General features: G+C 62.4%; 1 protein-coding gene across 1 annotated transcript in view; it reads right to left on the reverse strand.

Annotated features, from left to right (window-relative positions):
- Positions 1 to 1,664: 1,664 nt before the first annotated feature.
- Positions 1,665 to 18,693, reverse strand: part of ADGRB2 (adhesion G protein-coupled receptor B2) — a 52,965-nt gene continuing 35,936 nt past the window's right edge. Inside the window, exons 18-29 of the mRNA XM_034754222.1 lie at positions 17,164 to 17,314; positions 16,373 to 16,442; positions 16,115 to 16,181; positions 15,681 to 15,766; positions 11,293 to 11,464; positions 9,715 to 9,810; positions 9,039 to 9,078; positions 8,023 to 8,675; positions 6,225 to 6,260; positions 5,358 to 5,462; positions 4,594 to 4,647; positions 1,665 to 2,523 (exon numbers count right to left, since the gene is read on the reverse strand). Coding sequence (XP_034610113.1) covers positions 2,347 to 2,523; positions 4,594 to 4,647; positions 5,358 to 5,462; positions 6,225 to 6,260; positions 8,023 to 8,675; positions 9,039 to 9,078; positions 9,715 to 9,810; positions 11,293 to 11,464; positions 15,681 to 15,766; positions 16,115 to 16,181; positions 16,373 to 16,442; positions 17,164 to 17,314 — 1,707 coding nt within the window. The 3' untranslated portion in view covers positions 1,665 to 2,346. The remainder of the gene's footprint in view (positions 2,524 to 4,593; positions 4,648 to 5,357; positions 5,463 to 6,224; positions 6,261 to 8,022; positions 8,676 to 9,038; positions 9,079 to 9,714; positions 9,811 to 11,292; positions 11,465 to 15,680; positions 15,767 to 16,114; positions 16,182 to 16,372; positions 16,443 to 17,163; positions 17,315 to 18,693) is intronic.

An 18,693-nucleotide genomic window follows, 5' to 3' on the forward strand; every position in this document is an offset into this window, starting at 1 on the left:
GCCCAGGGGCCCATGCTGAATGTTGCCTGCCCCTGTACCCTATACGCCATTGGCACCGGCTCAACTCCCTCTGCCAGCGGCCCTGCCCGCTTCAGCTGCTGCGCCCCGCCCGGAAACCAGCAAAGGGGAGTATGGATGGTGCATAGCCTCCTGGTACCAGAGGGATGGAGGGAGCGGGGTAGGGGAGGTGCAGCCCCCTGATCCCGTCCCCGCATGGCACCAGCGCTGCAGGGCGATGGCGACGTTGCTCGTATGAGAATCCCGACACGCCAGCCCTCCAGCCTTTGAACATCTTCTCTGGGCTGCGCCCCCCTGCAGACCCAGTGAGAGCCGGCAGCAGATGGGGGGGGGGCACATTCACCTGCAACATGCAAATCTGCAGTGTGCAGAGCAGGTGGTGTGGACATGGGACAAGGTACCTTTACCCGGGCTTGAACCCAAGGGCTCGGAGCTGCTGGGAGTGGAGCGGGGTGGGGCTCAGTGCAGGGGGCTCTTCCCCCATACGGTCAGGACTGACCCCAAGTCCCCAGTGCAGTGCTGGAGTGGGCTCTCCCCTCAGTCAGTGCTGACCCCAATTCCCCAGTGCAGTGCTAGCTGGCACTGTGGCGCAGGCGTGACTGATGATTCAGCAAGAGGTGCCTTCCCCCAAGTCGGTACCAGACCCACTGCCCCAGCATAGCATCGGACATGCCACCCTGCCAGAAGAGCCGTCTTTCCCGGGAGGCCCTGCCCGCTCATGGCTATCCTAAGGGCATGGCCTACGTCTCCGAAGGAAGCAAAGTGCCCGTTGAGTGACTCGGTGGAACGCCCGGCAGCTCACTAGTGCCGTCGCCACAATTGGGCTCAGGTGGGGCACTATCAGGGTGGCAGCACCACTGGGCGGGGGCTGACAGCATCCCTTTCCTCCCCCCCCCCCCCCCGTGCCTCAGCCGCAATCTCCCCCGTCTCCCACCCAGCACAGCGCCACGCCCCAAGAAGCTGGGGGTTCCCTCGCTCGCCCCTTTGGCAAGATGCCGTCCGGCTCCGCCGGCAGGTGGGGTGTGTCCAGCGCGATCCCTGCACCCACCCTCACCAGTCGTGGGTGGAGCCGGACGCACCCGGGCCCGCCTGCTGCTGGGCAGCCTGGAACTGGCCCCAGCAGAGGCCGCTGGGAATGGAGGCAAGGGGACACGTGGCATGGGCTGTTTCCCGCCAGCCTAGGGCTGTAGAAAGCATCCCCGCCCTCTCACGCGAGCACCAGGGGGCATCTCCTCGCCCCACGCCAGCCCTTGTGCTTTTAAGGGGGGGGAGGAGGTGGGGCGGACGCAGAACAGCCTGAGGAAGCAAAGGACGCAGGTGGCAGGGCCCCATGAAGCGCCCACAGCTGGACTGCAGGCCGGGAGCACGTGCAGGGCACCCTCCACTCATGCAGCAGGAGCTGGTGGGCAGGGGCTCCCTGAGCAGGGAACGGGGGATCTGCTTCCCCCCACCCCCGCCTGGCACTGCATGAGGCTGGCGTGTTGCAGGAGGGAAAACAGCCCCGGCAGCAGTACCCGCTCCACCCCGCACAGTGCCCAACGAACCTGTGCCTGCGCCTGCCCCCGCCCCCCAGCACAGCAGACCATGCCCCACACCGAGCAAAGGAGGCGAGCGCCCCCGGCAGCAGAGATCCACAGAGAGTGAACTTTTATTTTCAACAAAGACAGCGCCTGCCCCATGAGATAGAAAGGGGGGTGTGGGGAGGGGAGGGGCCCCTCCCAAGGTGGGCTCTGGGGTCTAGGGGATGGAGAGAGCCCCCTCCCGTCTGGGGGGAGCAGGCCGAGCAGAAGTGTGACTAGGAAGAATGGTGCCGGGGGCAGCGAGTGGTGGGGCGGGCGCCCCCCGCGGCGGGCAGGGGGCGGGGCTGCGTCAGTGGGTGTGGGCGTCATTCCCAGGTGCACACGGTGCACTGCGTGAAGAGATGCCCAGGTACAAAAGAGTTCCGAGCCGGCTCCCCGGCCCCCGCACACAAGTCGGGTCCTGCCAGCACCCGCAGAGAGCGGGGCTGGTGGCACTGCCCAGGCAGGAGCAGGTGGGAGGCCGGTTGGCGTGCGCGTGACCCTACATCCGCGGGCGTGTGGGTGTGTCTCCAGGGGGGCGAGTCCCCCGGCGGTGACGACGTCGGAAGGGAAGAGAAGAAAAGAAAGCCCACAACAAAAGGCGAAAGGAGGATGGTGCGCCGGGGAGGGCACGGCCCCCCTGGCACGGGGAGCAGAGTCCAATGGCCAAACGAGGAAAACAACCCCCCACAAAAGGGAAACAAAATCCGATTGTCCTTTTGTTTGCTTTTCCCTTCTGCAGCGTGGGGCTGCCCGGGCCGGGCCCGGCTCACACCTCCGTCTGGAAATCCCCTTCTGACACGTCCAGGTTCATGCACGGGGGCTCCCAGGTGGCGCAGTGCAGCTCCAGCTTCTCCCGCTGCTTGGGGGGCAGGGAGCTGAGCGTCATGGCCTTGAAGGTGCTCCAGGTCTTCTGCTGCTGCTGCTCCTCCGGACTGGTCACTTCCTGCGCGGGGCGGAGGAGAGAGAAGCGTCAGGGATGTAATGGCGCCAAAGCACCGGTCCCGCTGGGGCTCAGCTCCCCCGCTGGGCCTGGGGAGAAAGAGAGCTCCCTTCTCCCACCCTTGGCCTGCTCTCCGCAGGCTGTGATGGCTGGGGGACTGGGGCTGTCTGTCTCCCTGGGGCTGGGCAGCTGGGTCTCTGGGGCATACTGTGATACAGTCATTATTAATAATAGTTTGGCTACTCAGCCTAGCAGCACCTGCAACAGAGAACTGGGGGGCAGGCCCCCCATGCCAGCCTGGCAGTGTAAAGGGGCCTTAGACTGGGCAGGAGCCCAGAGAGCCACCCGGGGCAGGGCACAGCTGGCGTAAGGGCTCTGCACTAGCCCAGGCCCCCGTGCAGGGTTGCCCTAAGTGCACCGCACCACGGCCAGAGGGAGCGCCGAAAGGCACCACGGCCCTGGGCAGAGAGGGAATGAAACGCTGCCAGCAGGATGTTTAGCACCCATTTTGTGCAGCTTCGAGGGGACACGTGAGGGGCAGGGCAGCGGGGACCCAGGGCCGGGCAAGAGCAGGCTGGAAAGTCCCCTGCTCTCCTCTGCGTTCCTGTTCCCTGCGCAGGGACCAGCTAGCAGGCTCAGGGCCAGAGAGCAGATGCTTTGGAAGCCACCTGGAGAGAAGGGCAGGCAGCCAGGGTGCACGGCCAGAGGGCGGGTGGGTGGAAGGCCTGGATGTAGCCAGAGGGCGGGTGGGTGAAAGACCTGGACTAGCCAGAGGGCGGGCAGCCGGGGTGCACGGCCAGAGGGCAGGTGGGTGGAAGGCCTGGACGTAGCCAGAGGGCGGGCAGCCGGGGTGCACGGCCAGAGGGCGGGTGGGTGGAAGGCCTGGACGTAGCCAGAGGGCGGGCAGCCGGGGTGCACGGCCAGAGGGCGGGTGGGTGGAAGGCCTGAACGTAGCCAGAGGGCGGGCAGGCGGGCTGGACACACAGAACAGCCAGAGGATGGGCAGGAGGCTGGGGCGCGCAGCCAGAGGGCAGGTGGGCAGAACAGGGAGAGTAACTGAGGGTGGCTGGGCAGGATGGGGTGCATGCCCAACGGCAGCTGGGCAGGATTGGGCACGAGGGCAAGCGGGCAGGCATGATGGATGGGGCACATGCCTGAGCGTGGGCGGGCAGGATGTGCCCAAGGGCAGGTGGGCAGGATGGTGTGTGTGCCTGAAGGGAGGCGGGCAGGATGGACGGGGCGCGTGCCCGAGGCCGGGTGGGCAGGACAGGGTGTGTGCCTGAGGGCGGGCGGGCAGGATGGACAGGGCACGTGCCTGAGGGGGGGCAGGCAGGGTAGGGTGTGTGCCTGAAGGCGGGTGGGCAGGATGGACGAGGCACATACCCGAGGGCGAGCGGGCAGGACGGTGTGTGTGCCTGAAGGCAGGCGGGCAGGATGGACGGGGCACGTGCCCAAGGGGGGGCGGGCAGGATAGGGTGTGTGCCTGAAGGCGGGCAGGCAGGATGGACGGGGCGCATGCCCGAGGGGGGGCGGGCAGGACAGGGTGTGTGCCGGAAGGCAGGCGGGCAGGATGGATGGGGCGCGTGCCCGAGGGGGGGCGGGGGGCTGGGAGCGAAGCATGGGACAACATGTATCTAAGCCCTGAGGCGCATTAGCATGAGATGAAGATGGAGCCTGGGGAGGGAGGGGCCCCGGGACGAGAGCCAGGAGGCTGCAGGGACAGCATGCAGGGGGAGGGGAGGACACGACACTTAGGAAGGGGTGGGGGGAGGCTGGGGGGGGCGAGGAGGATGGACAGACAAGCTGGGAGGCTTTGTATGAACTACAGGGTCACAGGGGCAGCACCGCAGGAGGCCTTCATCCTGCAAGGGACTGAGTGAGGATGAGGATGAGGTGAAGATGCCGACATGCCAGGATCCCTGCGAGCGGACGTGACGACTCCATGGGGGGACCTTCCGGGGCACAGGGCTCCCGAGGGGCAGCAGCTCCGCACTAGCTCACCCACCCCAGGGAACCCCCCTCCCCATGGGCTGGTGCTGCCGGACCCACGGCTGGGGGTGTCCAGGCACTTACGCTGGATGTGCTCTTCTCCCCGCCACCGGAAGAGACGCTCCACCGCTTCTCTCTCTGCGGGGGAAGGACAGGAAAGGCAGCTGGCGTCAGACACTAAGGCACAGGCCCCCTCTCCCCACGGCTACTGGTCATCACCCATTCAGGCACCTTACAGGTGTTATGGGCCCCCAGGCAGCCCCCCGGCTTGGGGGGAGGGGAGGGCTGCGAAGCACAACGACACTGACCTCTCAATTCGACCATCTGCCTAAGCCCATCGCGAAGGGGTCCCTCCCAGCAGGGGGAGATGAAGGGAACGGGGTGAGGCACCCCAGAGAGACCCCCCAGCCTCTGCAGTCCCAGCCTCCCCAGAAGGAAACGGCCTAGCAGTGCTGGCTGCGGAGCAGCCACTCCGGCCAGCAGGAGGCGCTGCTGTACGTGCACTGGATGCAGGGCGGTCTCGCAGATGTCCTAGCCTCCACAATAAATGTGGTGTGGGTGTTTTAAACACACTAGGTCCGTGAGAGCGCCACGGCAGTCCAGCCCCAGCTTCTCCCAGCAGGAGGCGCTGTGCAGCACGGCTAACTGTGCGCCATCGAGGTACGGATGATCTCGGTGCCGTCCGTGCGAGACAGCAGACACTAGCCGGGGAGCGACAGGCAAGGGCTTCCGCAAAGGACAGCGAGCGGTAGCGGCCTCAGTCGGTAACGCAGCCCTGTGCCCATCCCGCCCGCCGCTGTGTGGGGACGTAGGAACAGATCAGCCCTGCCCGACACCGACAGCCTTACCTTGGCAGCATTGGTAGCAGGTGCCCGGTACCGATCCATCGTGTGGAATTTCTGGTTCAGCTCATGGTAGAGTTCGGAGTGGCGCTTCCTCGTGTGCATGACTTTCTGCAAAGGGATGGGGGGGAGGGGAAACGTACATACGTCTAGTCAGTGCCGCTTCACGGACACACAGCATCATCCCCTGCCCCCTGCGGCCTGCTCCTGGGCTATGGGAATAATGGTGGTTACTTTACTCGCTACAGCAGGGGGAGCTCACACACTGGATTTCTGTAGGACCCACAAGAAACAGTAGCTATCATTGGTTTGTGTCTGACATTTCTTGGCAACAGAGTGGTGGGAGGGACTCCAGCCCCCCGTCACCCGCCCCGGCGGATCGAAACAGTCACACACGTGCAGCAGAGCAAAATGTAGGGGCTTAAATAACTCGGCAGTTCCCCCTTCCCACCAGCTGAAATGACACTGCCTGATTGGGAGCATCAGCTCCTGCCATGAACCTGGCAAAAATATTCCCAGCAGCCCTCCGGCGTTTTAATCAACCGTGAGCGCTCTTTATTGCCTGGTATAAAACTCCTCGGAGCTCAGCTCGGCTGAAATCGGGCCAGGGATGCGGTTGCAGGAGAGAAATAAATAGAGATTTTATTCCCCAAACCCGGACAAGCTCCTTGCAGGGCTCCTCCCCGGCCCCCATATCTCTGCAGAGACCAAGCACCAGCCACCCTCGATCCCTCTCTGCTTCGGGCAGGACGGCGCTCACCGTACCGCGAGTCGCCCGAAGCCCGGAAGGGAGCTCGGTCACCGCGCTGGTGCCAAGGCACCGGGAACCGCCGCACCAACCGCAGAAGTGGGGCGGGTCTCAGCGGCGCTTACCTCAAAATCCAGATCTGAGTATCGTAACCGCTTCCTCTGGGGGTGAAATATACGCGCCGGCCAAAGCAAACCGAAAAGGGGGAGGGGGAAAAAAGAAAGATCTTTATTGGTTTATCTGGTGAAGAGGGGGAAGAGCACACGCCGCGGCGCTGGGGCGAGGGGCTGGGAGAAGGACGGCGACTCAGACCTGACTTCAGCAGGAGATACCCCAGCCTGCAAAAACTTGGTCCAGGAGCGGAGGGCAGCCAAGCTCCCGCTTTTGGCTGGACTTCCCATAGCTGCTCCCTCTGTGCTCGTCTGCGGGACGGCCCCACCGCACGGTGCTGTCTAGGCTCCTCCCCTGCCCTCATCTGCATATGTTAATTAGCCACAGACCCCTGACAGGCTAGCTGATACCTGGGCTGCCCAAAGTGTTAGGGGGTGGGTACCACTGCTATGGCAACCGTTACTATAGCGCCTAACCATCTTTTAATGCAGTTAGCTTCCCGCCCCCACTCTGATGTGGGTATGTGGGTAACGGCTACTACCTCATTTTAGAGCTGGGGATTGAGTGACTGGCCCCAGGTCACACCCCCAGTCTGCGGCAGAGCTGGGACGACCCAACCTGGTGCCCGAAGCACTGGGCCAGGGCAGCAGACGCTTGCCCTGTGCTGGGGTGAGGATCACTCCAGCCCTTAGGACTTTGTGATTCCTCGTTACTAGCTGGGAGGGACGCTAGGGACCTGGGCAAGCCCCAAATCAGACCTGCTTTAAAAGAGAATCCAGCAGGGAAATGTCCTCTAGCCGCACGGCTTCTGTCTCTCTTTGGCTTCTGTCTCACTCTGTCACCAAGAAGTTGAAAGCGATACTAACCCGGCACTCACACCGTGCTGGCGCCTTTCCTCGGAGGAGGTGAAAGCACCAGCCAGGTATTAACTAAACCTCCCCAGCCAGGCCAGGAGCATTATCCCCACTTTGCAGCTGGGTAAACAGTGCAGTGAAGTGGCTAGCACAGAAAAATGAGTGGCAGAGCCAGGACTAGAAGCCAGGAGCTCCGACTCTCGCAGACCCCACTCCCAACAGCAAACAATAGCCACCATTTTGACGTGTCACACAGAAAAGGGATGTGCAAGCGCCCCCTGGTGCTTTGCAGCCAGCAGTTAGTGAACACACACTATTCCCAGAGCAGGGCCTTTGTTTGGGGGGGACACCAGCAATGGGGCTGGGGCTTAGCCAGGGGAACACACTGGCTCCTTCTCCTGTTCAGACGTACACTGGGGAAAAGTAGTGAGCTAAAGGGAAAGTAAATGCAGCAAGGGACAAGCGCTGCATCCGGGCTCCTCCCCAGGGGTGGCACACGCCCGAGCTGGCAAGGAAGTGCTCAAAGCCGGGTCACCGCACGGATGTGCGCTGGGCGGGATGGTCCTGGGTACAAACGAATCCCAGTGAGAGAAGGAACGAGAGCCCCCTGCGCCCAACAGCACTATCAGCCCCCGAGATGCAGCTTCGCACGCCCTGCTGTGCACACACTCGCTCTCACACACACCTTTGCACGTGGCCTCTCACACGCTCGTGCATACGGTCAGTCACACGTGCTCACCAACGTTCACTGTCTCTCTCACATACTCGTGGTCTTGCACATGCAGTTACCACTTGTGCACTCTTGCACACCCACACCTTCTCTTGCACATACACACGTAGGCACACACTTTCTCAACCACACACGCTTGCGCAGCCCCTTGCACACACACACCCCGCTACACATGTGCACACTTTCACGCAGTCCCTCAGCCACCCGGGCAGTGGGCTCTGGGCTCACCTCGAGCGACCCCACTTTCAGGGCGGAGCCCGGCACCGTGCGCGGCATGGTGCGGCTACGCTCTGTGAGCTCCGAGGCCAGAATCTGCCGGACCGTGGGGTGCTGCTTGAACTGAAGGCCGTACGGGTGCTTCACCGTCCCGTAAGGCTGGTTCAAGTTCACATTGATGTGGTCCACCGAGACGAAGCCGGGGTAGGCCTCCGCCTCGGCCCCACGGCGCCCCTTGCCCACGTGTGGCACCTCATCCACCTTGATGTTGAGCCTGCCCTCCTCCCTGCCGAAGGGTTTGAGGCTCACAGTCCGGCGGGGCAGCACCATGTAGTCGCTCTCCAGTGCCGGCTCCGGCGCCCGCATCCAGCCGTAGTCGGCCTGCCGCAGGTTGCTGTCTGTGCACAGGTAGACGGGCCCCCGGCTGTCCAGGTTGACGTCCTTCTTGGCGGGTGGGTCGCTGAGTTCGTTCAGGCCCTTGTGCGTCAGCGTGGGCACCTGCACCAGGATGCCGGTGGGCGGGATGTTCCCTGGGAGGCTGGAGAAGCCCAGGCTTCCCTCGGAGCCGGGGTGGAGCTTGGGATCCTCGTCGCCGTCCAGGGAGATGCGCGACAAGGTGCCCGTGATGGTGGCGGGGTTGCACGCGTTCACCTCCTTGAAGAGGACTGGCCGGGGTGGGGAGAAGAAGAGACATGGGTCAGACGTGGACAGTCAATGTGAGGGTGTCTCCCAACCTCCAGGGACACCAGGATGGGGTCAGGCTGGGAAGGGGACTGGCCCTGCCCTAAGTGGCATTAATACCAGGCTGTTAGCCCCACACGGGAGGGTACCCATCCCCACAGCGCCCGGCTGGCGCTTCCCCACTTAGCTCCTCCCACTTGATGCTAAGCCCCCGCCCCACTTTTAAAGGGATGGCTTGGATCTGTGGCGATTCCTGGCTTGGGGGGTGCGGGAGGGGACACAGCACTGCCCTCCTGACCCTCCCTCCCAAACCACCCCGTGGGAGCGGGACTGGGACCAGGCCTCACCTGTCTGACACGCCAGGTCAACATCCTTTTCAAAGTCTGTCTATAAGAACAGAGAAAGAGGGGGAGAGACAGAGAGGGGGAGAGAGAGGGAGACCCGGAGGGATGAATGTATCACAGGTGGCAAGCAGGGTAAAAGGAGCCACGCAGTGGGGTCCCAGAGGGTCCGGCTACACTGCAGCTGGGGGTGGCGATTCCCAGCGTGGGCAGACAGACGCGCGCTAGCAGTGTGGATGTCACGGGCCTGGCGGTGGCATGGGAGAGCCACTAAGTCCGAGCCCTCCCGACCCGCGGGATACGAACTTGGGTGGCCAATCTGGGCTACCGCCAGGGCTGCAAGGTCCATGCTGCTCGAGCTGAGCTAGCCCAGTCAATCTGCACGGGCCCCGGGCCGCCCAGTCACCCCTGACCCGGCCCCAGGCCGCCCTCTCGCCCCATGCCATCTGCTCGCCCCGTGCCACTCCTGACCTGGCCCCATGCTGCCCAGTCACCCCAGCCTGGGCCCCAGGCCGCACGCTCACCCCGTGCCGCCCCTGACCTGGCCCCAGGCCGCCCTCTCACCCCATGCCATCTGCTCGCCCCGTGCCACTCCTGACCTGGCCCCAGGCTGCCTGCTCGCCCCGTACCGCCCCTGACCCAGTCCTGCTCGCCCGGTGCCACCTGGCTGACGCTCACTCACCATGATCTGCACCTGTCCGTTCTTGCAAGAGTCGGGCGAGTTCTCGTTCTCGTCGCTCTTGCACACCCCGATCTGGCACTTCACGACATCCTGCACCTGGGCGAGGCAGAGGCTGCGGTTACTGCCCTGGGGGTTGGCAGAGAGAGAGGGCCCCTGCTGCCCTGCCCCTCACAAATGATTACTAGGGTCAATAAGCCATCTGGATCCGCCCGGCCAATCCTCACGCCCCGATCTGCCCATCTGATCCCCTAGCCTGGTGCTGAGCCGTAACCAGGGCCGACGGCAGATCAGTCTCCATCTGCTCTTTGAGGCCTTGGACCCTGGGCTGGAGCTGACCGCACAGCGCCGGCTGGAGATCCAGGGGCGTGGGCACTTGCCCGCCTGGAGCTGGACCAAGCCCCAACCCCTGCAGAGGAGCCAGCGTGAGGACAGGGCCCCCTTAGCCCCTCCATGCAGGGGGAACTTCAGCCACCTCTCGCTCTCCTGCATCTTGTGGGACCTCTGCCCTGGCACTGCCATGAGCATCTTTCCTACGCCCTCCTGGCACCTGGGCAGTGCCAGCCCCTGGGCCCCCCGCCCTGATGGGAACCTTCAGCCGGCAGCTGGCCACAATCTCTCCCTCCCTAGCTCTGTGCCCATCTGTAACGCTCTGACCAGCGCCTGCTGCCGTATGAGCTGTTACCTCGGAGATATTTATAGACTGGCCCCGTCTCTCCAGAGACTCCTCTTTACTAGACTCTATAAATCCTACGTCCCTCGGCTCGTCCTCCTGACCCTCCGCTCCGGCCGCCCTGCTTGGCATTCCAATGCGAGGCTGCTGTTGCTAACTTTCCCAGGTGGTTACAAGGACAGAGCCATCAGGCGCTCCCAGGACGGGCCGGAAGCTCGTAACGATAGACCTTGCATGCGCGCTCTCTCTCTGTTTATAGAGCTGCCATTCGCAGTGCATCATGCTAAGATAAATGGGCACCCAAGGGAGCTCCGGAATGCAGACGGATGGGCTCGGAAGGACGCGGTTCTCTCCAGACGGGTGATGGACAGAACTCCATACCCTCCCACCCTCCGGAGCTGGGCGACTCTATTAAGATTTAGTGTTCCATTTGGAGCATAAAGCCGTAATTTGGTCTGGTGTGTGATAGCCGCCTTCAGCCAGGATTGCGGGCTTTGATTACAAGATGCATTCGCTTTGCCTACTGTCTCCACAACAGCGCGTCTACACACAAAGGGCCCCCTTTCCACAGTGGGACCCCATCCCACCCCTGCATCAGCGAAGTGGGTGTGCAAACCCTCAATCCCTGGCAACGGGGTGTGCAAAGAGTGCAGGGCTACTTGTTCCACCAGGTGTGTGGGGGCAGACCCAATGAGACCCCTTTTTCTGCAGCAGGAGTGGAAACCAGTGTGCAGCCTGGGCGTGTAAAGGCGTGTGCAAATCCAGGGGCCGGCTGAGCCACGGACAGCTGGAGGAAGAGAAGGGCAGATGGAACCTCAGCCCACGGATCAGACCAGCAGCACGGATCAGGGCTGTGTGCGTGAGCTCTGAGGGCAGGGCAGGGCAGGGCAGGCAGCGTGGGGCCCCACCTCTCGGCGTAGGAAGCAGTGCACGGTGATGATGACGAAGCCCTGCACCGAGTTGAAGACGGCGAAGAGGACCTGGAAGAGGATGGAGCGCCGGTCAGTCATGGCGAGCACGGCCGACATCCAGGTCAGCGCCAGCAGGGGCAGGACCACGCAGGAGCTCCACAGCGACGCCCTGGGCGGGGAGAGGGAGGGACGAGGGTGAGACAGACGAGCCCCGGAGCCAATCAGGGGGGAGGCTGCTGTTTAAAAGGAATGACAGTCGTTCCCAAGGGAGCTGTGGGAGCCCAGCTGCCAGCGCTCTGGGGTGCTGAGCCGGTGTCCAAAGGGCTAGGAAAAGCAGCGAGTGCTTCCCGCCTGCCCTCCCGGCGGTATTGCTGGCGAGAGCTGAGAGATCCCGCCTGTCGCCCGACAAATCTCCCGCTCGCACGCACAGCCCCCCTGGCACTGTGCAATGGTGCCAGGAAGGTGGCACCGCCCCTCCAGGCACAGCTCAGCCAGTTCCTGGCCTCTCTGCCAAGGCTGCCAGACTGTGTGCCAGCTTCTCTGATGGGGGCACGGAAGAGAGACCCAGCAAACTCGGTTCAGGTAGGCCATCACCACCATTCTCAGACTGACCTGGCTTGGAGCCAGGCTCTGAATCCCATTCCCCTGAGCTGTGCAGCGCTGCATTCCCCAACTGCATTAAGGCCCAGAGTTTTAAAGGTATTTAGGTCTAAATCCTATTGACCGTCAAAGGGATTTTGGCTCCTCAGTGCCTAAATCCCCTCTGAAAAGGCAATTAGGCGTTGCAATGCTGAGTGCAGCAATGCTTAAACACCTTTAAAAATTTGAGCCAAAGAGCCCGTCCCCTCCCGGGGTGAGAAAGACCTGCATCAACTGAGGAAGCTTGTAGCTTTGCCTACGGTGCCCGAGCCAACGCCCTGGCTTGCGTGGATGAAGCATGCAAACTCCTGCAGAAGTGAGCCCGGCTCTGCATGCAGAGGACAGAGAGGCAGGGAGAACGGCTCATGCACTCGGCTCATTCGAACCTCTCCTCTTGCTGCCCTGTTCAGCAGTTGAAAGCTCATTAAGTGACAGGCAGAAGGCAAAGCCTCCCGGAGATTTAAGGAAGAGAAGTTGCAGAGTTGGGAACGGAAAGCCCGGCCTGCCTTGTCTCGGCTAGCTCCGGGGCTACATACGGCCCAAGGCACTCAGATCCTGGCCTTGGATTACAGCTAAACGGTCCTTCCCCCGCAGCGTTAGGGGGAAGCTGAGATAGCGGGAGGAGAATGAAACCTGAGGGCCGGGTCTGATCTCGAATGCGCTGGGCTCCAATTCCCAACTGCTCCATCCCTTGGGCCAGACGTGCCAGGAAGCGCTCAGCGCACGTCAATGAGCTGAGTCATCATTTATACCAGTGCAAAACGGGCGCAAAAATGCCTTTTGCGCCGATGCGAAACCATGGGCAAGGTGCAGGGCAGGGCTGGATGAGACCCACTGCGTTTACACTGGGGTGGCTACTGGTTTGAGTGGAGTCACTCCTGATTTGCACCAGCGTGCGAAAGAATCGGGCCCGCTGGGGAAACCAACAGGAGCGCCTCCCTCCTCATTGCAGGTGACTAGTGGCCTTTCTTCCACTGAGCCCTGTATTCCTGAGACAACGTTCCAGGCGGAACGCTGATGCCAAATGCCGTTAGCAGAGTGATGCAAGATAAGCCAGGGCCGGCACAAAGCATGTGCACGTGCGTCTCTCTCTCGCCATGAATAGCAGCAGCAGAATGAGAAAGGATTCTGGGGGAGGACGCGGGGGAACGAGATGATAGAGCGCAGACAGATTAACCACGCCATGGAGATAGCCAGCTAGCAGCTCCCCTGCACCCCAGCCATGCACGCGGACTGGCGGTCGCGGAGCACGCCCCCGCGCGGGGAGACTCCAGGGGTTCACTCCAGGCCTCCCCTGAAAGACTGGCAGGGATCCCACAAGCCCTGGGAGGATTTTGGATCAGTGGGTGCAGAGAGGAGCCCAATATGAGAGGGTGACGCATGAGTTAGAACGACGTGTGTGGGGGGGCTACAGGGTGCATGATGCATGGGGGAGTGCAGGGGGCTATGGAGGTGTATGGGGGCACATGTGGGTGCAATGTAGGTTTGCCTGAACCCCCCGCCCCATTCCTGCGTTCTCTGCCCAAGCACAAGGATTTTGGTCTTTAAAAAAAGGATTTTTAAAATTGTGCTTTTGGGGGATTTTCCCAACAGTGTGGCTGTGCCGCTCCCCAGGGTCTCCGGCAGCTGTCAGCAACATCGTCACCAGCATCCCAGTGTTAGGGTGAGTGGCACCAGCAGCCCTGCCCCGGGGCCTGGCTGGGAACATTCTCATCAGCTGCTGGGTTCCGCCTCCGGTCACGGAGAGCGAGGGCCCCCTCCCGCGTCCCTGGCAGCCCTGGAGACTGGACTCAGCGTCCCTGGTTTCCCTCGGAGGGCAGCCAGGCCCCCATGGGACATGCCCGCAGCCACCTCTCTGCTGTGATTGCCGAGGACACATCACCCTGGGGATTCTGGTGGCAGGAACCACTCGGCCTCTGGACTGTGACCCACCAACCCCCAGAAACGGACCGTCTGCTGCCACCAGCGGTGGAGAGGGGAACGGCTCTGTAAGGCACGGCCAGCCCCGCTGAGCCGCGGAAAAGGAACTTGCCTAGCCCCCCTTGAGCCCCATGTCCTGCTACCACATGGGGTACAGGCTCCCTGCAGCAAGGACGGGGGATGTGGAGTATCAATCCCCCTCCCCCCCCCGCAGAGCTTTTTAGCTCTTTGCTACCTTCCCGGACTGGCTGCCCTCTTCCATTCACCCCCAGCTGGTCCCGGCTCCCTGCCCCTGCTCATCTCCTCGTCCCCTCTTCCCCCTCACTGATCCCTCTTCCCCCACAATCCGCACCCTCCCCTAGGCCTGGGACCCCAGTCTGGGGAGCTGGCTGCTAATGGCTGCAAAGCCAGCGTCCCCCCATCCCCACGAGGGGCCTGCCCCAGGCGACGTGGTATTTGATGAGCAGCAGTGAACATGCAGGAGTGACGGGTCTCACACACACACACACACACAGGGCCCCACGCCAGCCACCGCGAGACAGAGCCCCAGACACAGAGCCGAGCCGGCGAGCGCAGCAGACGCAGGACCCGGAGCAGCTCCGAGCACACGGCATTCTCCAGCCCCAGGGAGAGAGTTGAACGGCTGAGCGCCCATCAGGCAATGCCCCCCGTGCCCCGGCCGGCGGGAGAATGCTGCGCTCTCAGGTCCCGGGCAGTGCAGCCACACATGACAGCGCGAGCGAGCACAAAGGGCGCAGGCTGAGAGACTAACATGGCGCTGCTGGCGGTGGCGGAGGTCAGGGCGGTGCTGGACACCACGCCGCATTTGGTGCATTTCAGCAGCAGGCGGCCGCAGGCGGGCTGCTTCCAGCTGAGCGCCCCACCCCCCACGGGAGAGCCACGCGCCGGCCAGGGGGCGGGGAGGGGCGGGAAGCGAGGGCACGAGGCAGCGAGACAGGCGGGAGGGGACGGACGGACACATACACCAAGCAAATGAGAAAAACAGAGAGAGAGAGAAAGAAAGAGAGAGATTGTTAGTTGCAGGCCGGCACACTGGATGGTTAGTGACTAGCAAGGGGCCGGCAGCTCTCGCTGGGGGACGGCTGGGGGCTCGGCCCCTTTGTCTGCAGTAGGATCCCCTCTTTCCCTGTATGACGGGCAAGCCCCTCCCCCGTCCGAGTGCAGCTCTGTGACAGTGCGTGGGGGAGAGGTTCGGGAGCCTGGCTACCCTGCTGGTAATGGGTGCAGGACCGTGGGCACTTCTGGGTAACAGACAACGGGGCACAAACTGCCCCCTCGCTGCAGCCGTCAGCTCAGCGCCAACCCCCCATTCTGTCTCCAGAGGCCTCCAGCTAAGCCGGCTGGGCATGGCTGGGGTGCTGGGGTACAGGGTGCCGATGGGTGGCTGGGGTGTGTCTCATCTGGTGGGGGATGTCTCTCTAGATCGGGGGACGGCTCATCTGCAGGGTGGGGATGGTGTGTTGCTGGAGCTGGGGGTGAGGGGCACCCCCTGGAAATCCATACTCCACCACCACTCCCCTCTTAGCTATGTGAGCTGGGAGCCTGCTGAGGACTGGACAGACTTCACTTCACTTGTGAATGGTTGGAGCCGCGCCCAGGTGCAGCCGGGGGGTGCACTGACACAACCAAGGTGAGGAGGGGGCTCTTAACAACCTGAGCCTCCAGCCTCCTAGAGCAAATGGGACATGCACTGCCCAGCTCCTCCTGACTGTACCTGGGTCGCCAAGGGGCAGAGGGTATTACCTGCCTGTGTGTGCCCTCCCACTCGCCCGCCCCACATGGGGGCAGCCCCAGGGGGCACTTACCCGGCCCGCTGCTTTTTGGACTTATCTGAAATGCCGTCCCGAGACATGAGCTTGTTGAAGACAATGATCCCAATGAGCATGTTCACCTGGGTCGGGAGGGAAAGAGACAGAGCCCGGTTGAGGAGCGGGGTGGTGACCCCACACAGGGGACCCAGCGCTAGGCAGCGCCCTCCCCTCCTGCTCCGCCCCCACCCCAGGGCCAGGGAAGGACCGGCCTTTGTGGGGAGTTCAGAGAGATTGTGGGGAGAGCGCAGCGGCAGGCTCTGGGCTGGGAAAGGGCTGGGGTCAGGGGAGGAGAAACAGGGTTGAGGGGGGGGGGGGGGGGGGGGGGGGGGCTCCCTGGGGCTGGGGGGGCGCCGAGGGGGAGACGGCAAGAGACAGGGGTTGGCTCTTTTCTTCAGCCAAAGACGTGCTCCCAAAGAGCAAACACCTACCAGCACGATGACGGCAGCGGGGCCGACGAAGGCATAGAGCAACCCGCCTTCCAGGGACAGCCAGCAGCTGCAGAGGGAACACGGCGCCATTAGGGGAGATGGGATCTCCTCCCTGCCTCCCCACACTGACCATGGCCCGTCTCCTACCAGGGAGCCTGGCTCCTCGCCCCGCAGCCCCAGCCAAGGCTGGTGTACGGGGGAGCCCCTGGAGCCCCAGCCCCCCATGCACCCCCACCCGGGCTCCATTCCAACACTCACTAGCTCGCTGTTCCGTAGCCTTTGGTCCGAGTGAAGCCGACAGAGACTGCAACCACCAGGGCTGGCAAACCTGGCGGGGGAGATGAGACAATGGCCAGGATCCGCCGAGGGGCTCAGCACCCACCTGCCCCACTGACACCAGTGGGGAACCTCCCTCCATTTCCTCCCCACTGACACCAGTGCAGCAGCCCACCCCCGTGGCGAACAACGACAAGTACCCTACTGCCCCCTGAACAGTAAGAGCTGCTAGGAGCAGAGCCCAGGGGAAGATCTGCCCTTGCACCCCCACAGGTCAGCAAGGGCCGTGTCTATAGACCCAGGGAAGCAGCTGGAGAGCAGAGACAGAGCATGCAGTGACCGATGCATCAGCAGGGGGCCCCAAGCCACCCAGCAGCGATGGGGGGCTGGGATGTACAGCACCAGCACATCTAGATGTGAAACAGCGCAGCGACCCACGGCACCTCTGGATTCACTCTGCCCTGCTGAGAGCGGGGCTAGTCACATGGCTCAGGGGCTGGGTGAGGGTCAGAGCAGGGAGTCCTGGCTTCTATTCCCAGCTCTGCCACTGATTTGCTATGCGGCCTTGGGCAAGTCACTTTCCTGCTCTGTGCCTCAGTTTCCCCACCTGTGAAATGGGGGTGATAATCCTTAGCTCACTCGGAGGTGGGGTCTGAGTGTGACCACCATTAACTCACGAGTGCAAGGTGCTTCCCTCTGTTCTGACCACTAGACCCCGCCCCTTCCTTGAGCAGGACCTGCTGTTCGCGGGGAAGGCGAGCGAGGCCTCTTACCCCATCCCAAGCACAGGAAGCGCTTCCTGACCAGGCGTGTGCGGATCCTGCCGATCACGGCCAGGTAGGACTGCCAGGCCTCGGTCAGCACCCAGCAGAAGGACGAGAGGAAGAAGAAATGCAGAAATGCGGCTGTCATGGTGCACACGCCCTGCAAGGAGAGAGAGAGATGGCAATCAACACAGGCGCGCCGCACGGAGGCCTGGGGGTGCTCGGGCCTCTCGGGATCTGGCTCTAGCAGAGCCCTCGGGCATCCCACACTCCCCGGCGTTGTTAATAATGGGCCGGATTCCCCCTGAATTCGATGGCATAAATCAGGAACAACTCCACTGAAGCCAATGGGTAGGAGCGGCGTAAGCCAGAGAGGTGCGCAGCCCAATGCTCTCATGGCTTGGATGCATTGTGCACTCCAATCTTTGGTAACGGGCGTGCCGCTGGCAGACCAGGTGCCAGCTCCTGGCAAGGTTCCCACGGTGAACGTTGACAGCTCCAGAGCTGGGCTCCGTCTGGCTCACCTGTGTGTTAGCAGGGCCCAAACAGGTATTAGATTGTAAGAAAGCTTGTGAGTCGCTGCCCGAATTAACCTCACTTAACACACGGTAAGGTAATATCGCAGCGGTTGTATTCTGAGCCTGTGAACATCACCAGGCAGGAGAGAGACATTAATTAGTGTGACATTAATTAAGCCGATCTTCCCAAAAGGAGAGGTCCATCGATACCAGATGGACCACTGGGGGATGGTGCACCTGGAATTTCTCTGCCTACCCTCCACAAGAGAACAAAAGAGTTTTGTGGCCCTGCTCTCCTCCTCCTTCCCAGGAAGATGAGTCACGCCAGCCAGCCGATTCCTCCCATCAGCTGAGTTTGCAGCTCAGGGCACATGGCAGGAGGGGGATAAAAACCCCAGACAAAAGGAACTTGGTCTCTCTGTGCTGCTTGGAATCTGGGGACCAAACGTTTCTAGGCACACGCAAGAGATCCCCAGCGGCTCAGCCTGGGTTAGCCCTAAGGGACGTGTAGAACACGCTCATGATAGAAGCTTTTATTGCCTTTTGAAACTTGAGATTGTAACTCATTTGTGTGTCTGTTTAACCTTGTCAATGCCGCTCTGGTTTCCTTTTCCTAGCTTATAAATCTTTAGCTAGTTTATTACAGGACTGGCTCCAAGCGTCGTCTTTGGTGTGAGATCTGGGGTGCAACAGGGGTCCTGCTGCAGCTACATCCCAGTCCTGCAAGGGCATTGCATTTATGGGGGGAGTGGATGGTGCATTCCTAATCCCCGGGGGCCACCAGAGCATTCGGCCACAAGGGAGCGGAGTTCACCCTTTGAGTAGAGACCAGGGGCTGCTCTCTGGCCCCCATCGCGGCAGTGTCTGAGACCCTCATGGATTTATCCTCACACCCCTTGTGCAGGGAAGGATTATCCCCATTTGGGGAAACTGAGGCACGAAGCAGGGCAGTGATTCAGCCAAGGCCCCACAGCAACTCAATGGCAGAAGTGGGGACAAAAAACAGGTCCTCTGAGTCCCG

Source organism: Trachemys scripta, chromosome 20 (genome assembly GCF_013100865.1).
Source record: "Trachemys scripta elegans isolate TJP31775 chromosome 20, CAS_Tse_1.0, whole genome shotgun sequence".
Classification (NCBI taxonomy): Eukaryota; Metazoa; Chordata; order Testudines; family Emydidae; genus Trachemys; species Trachemys scripta.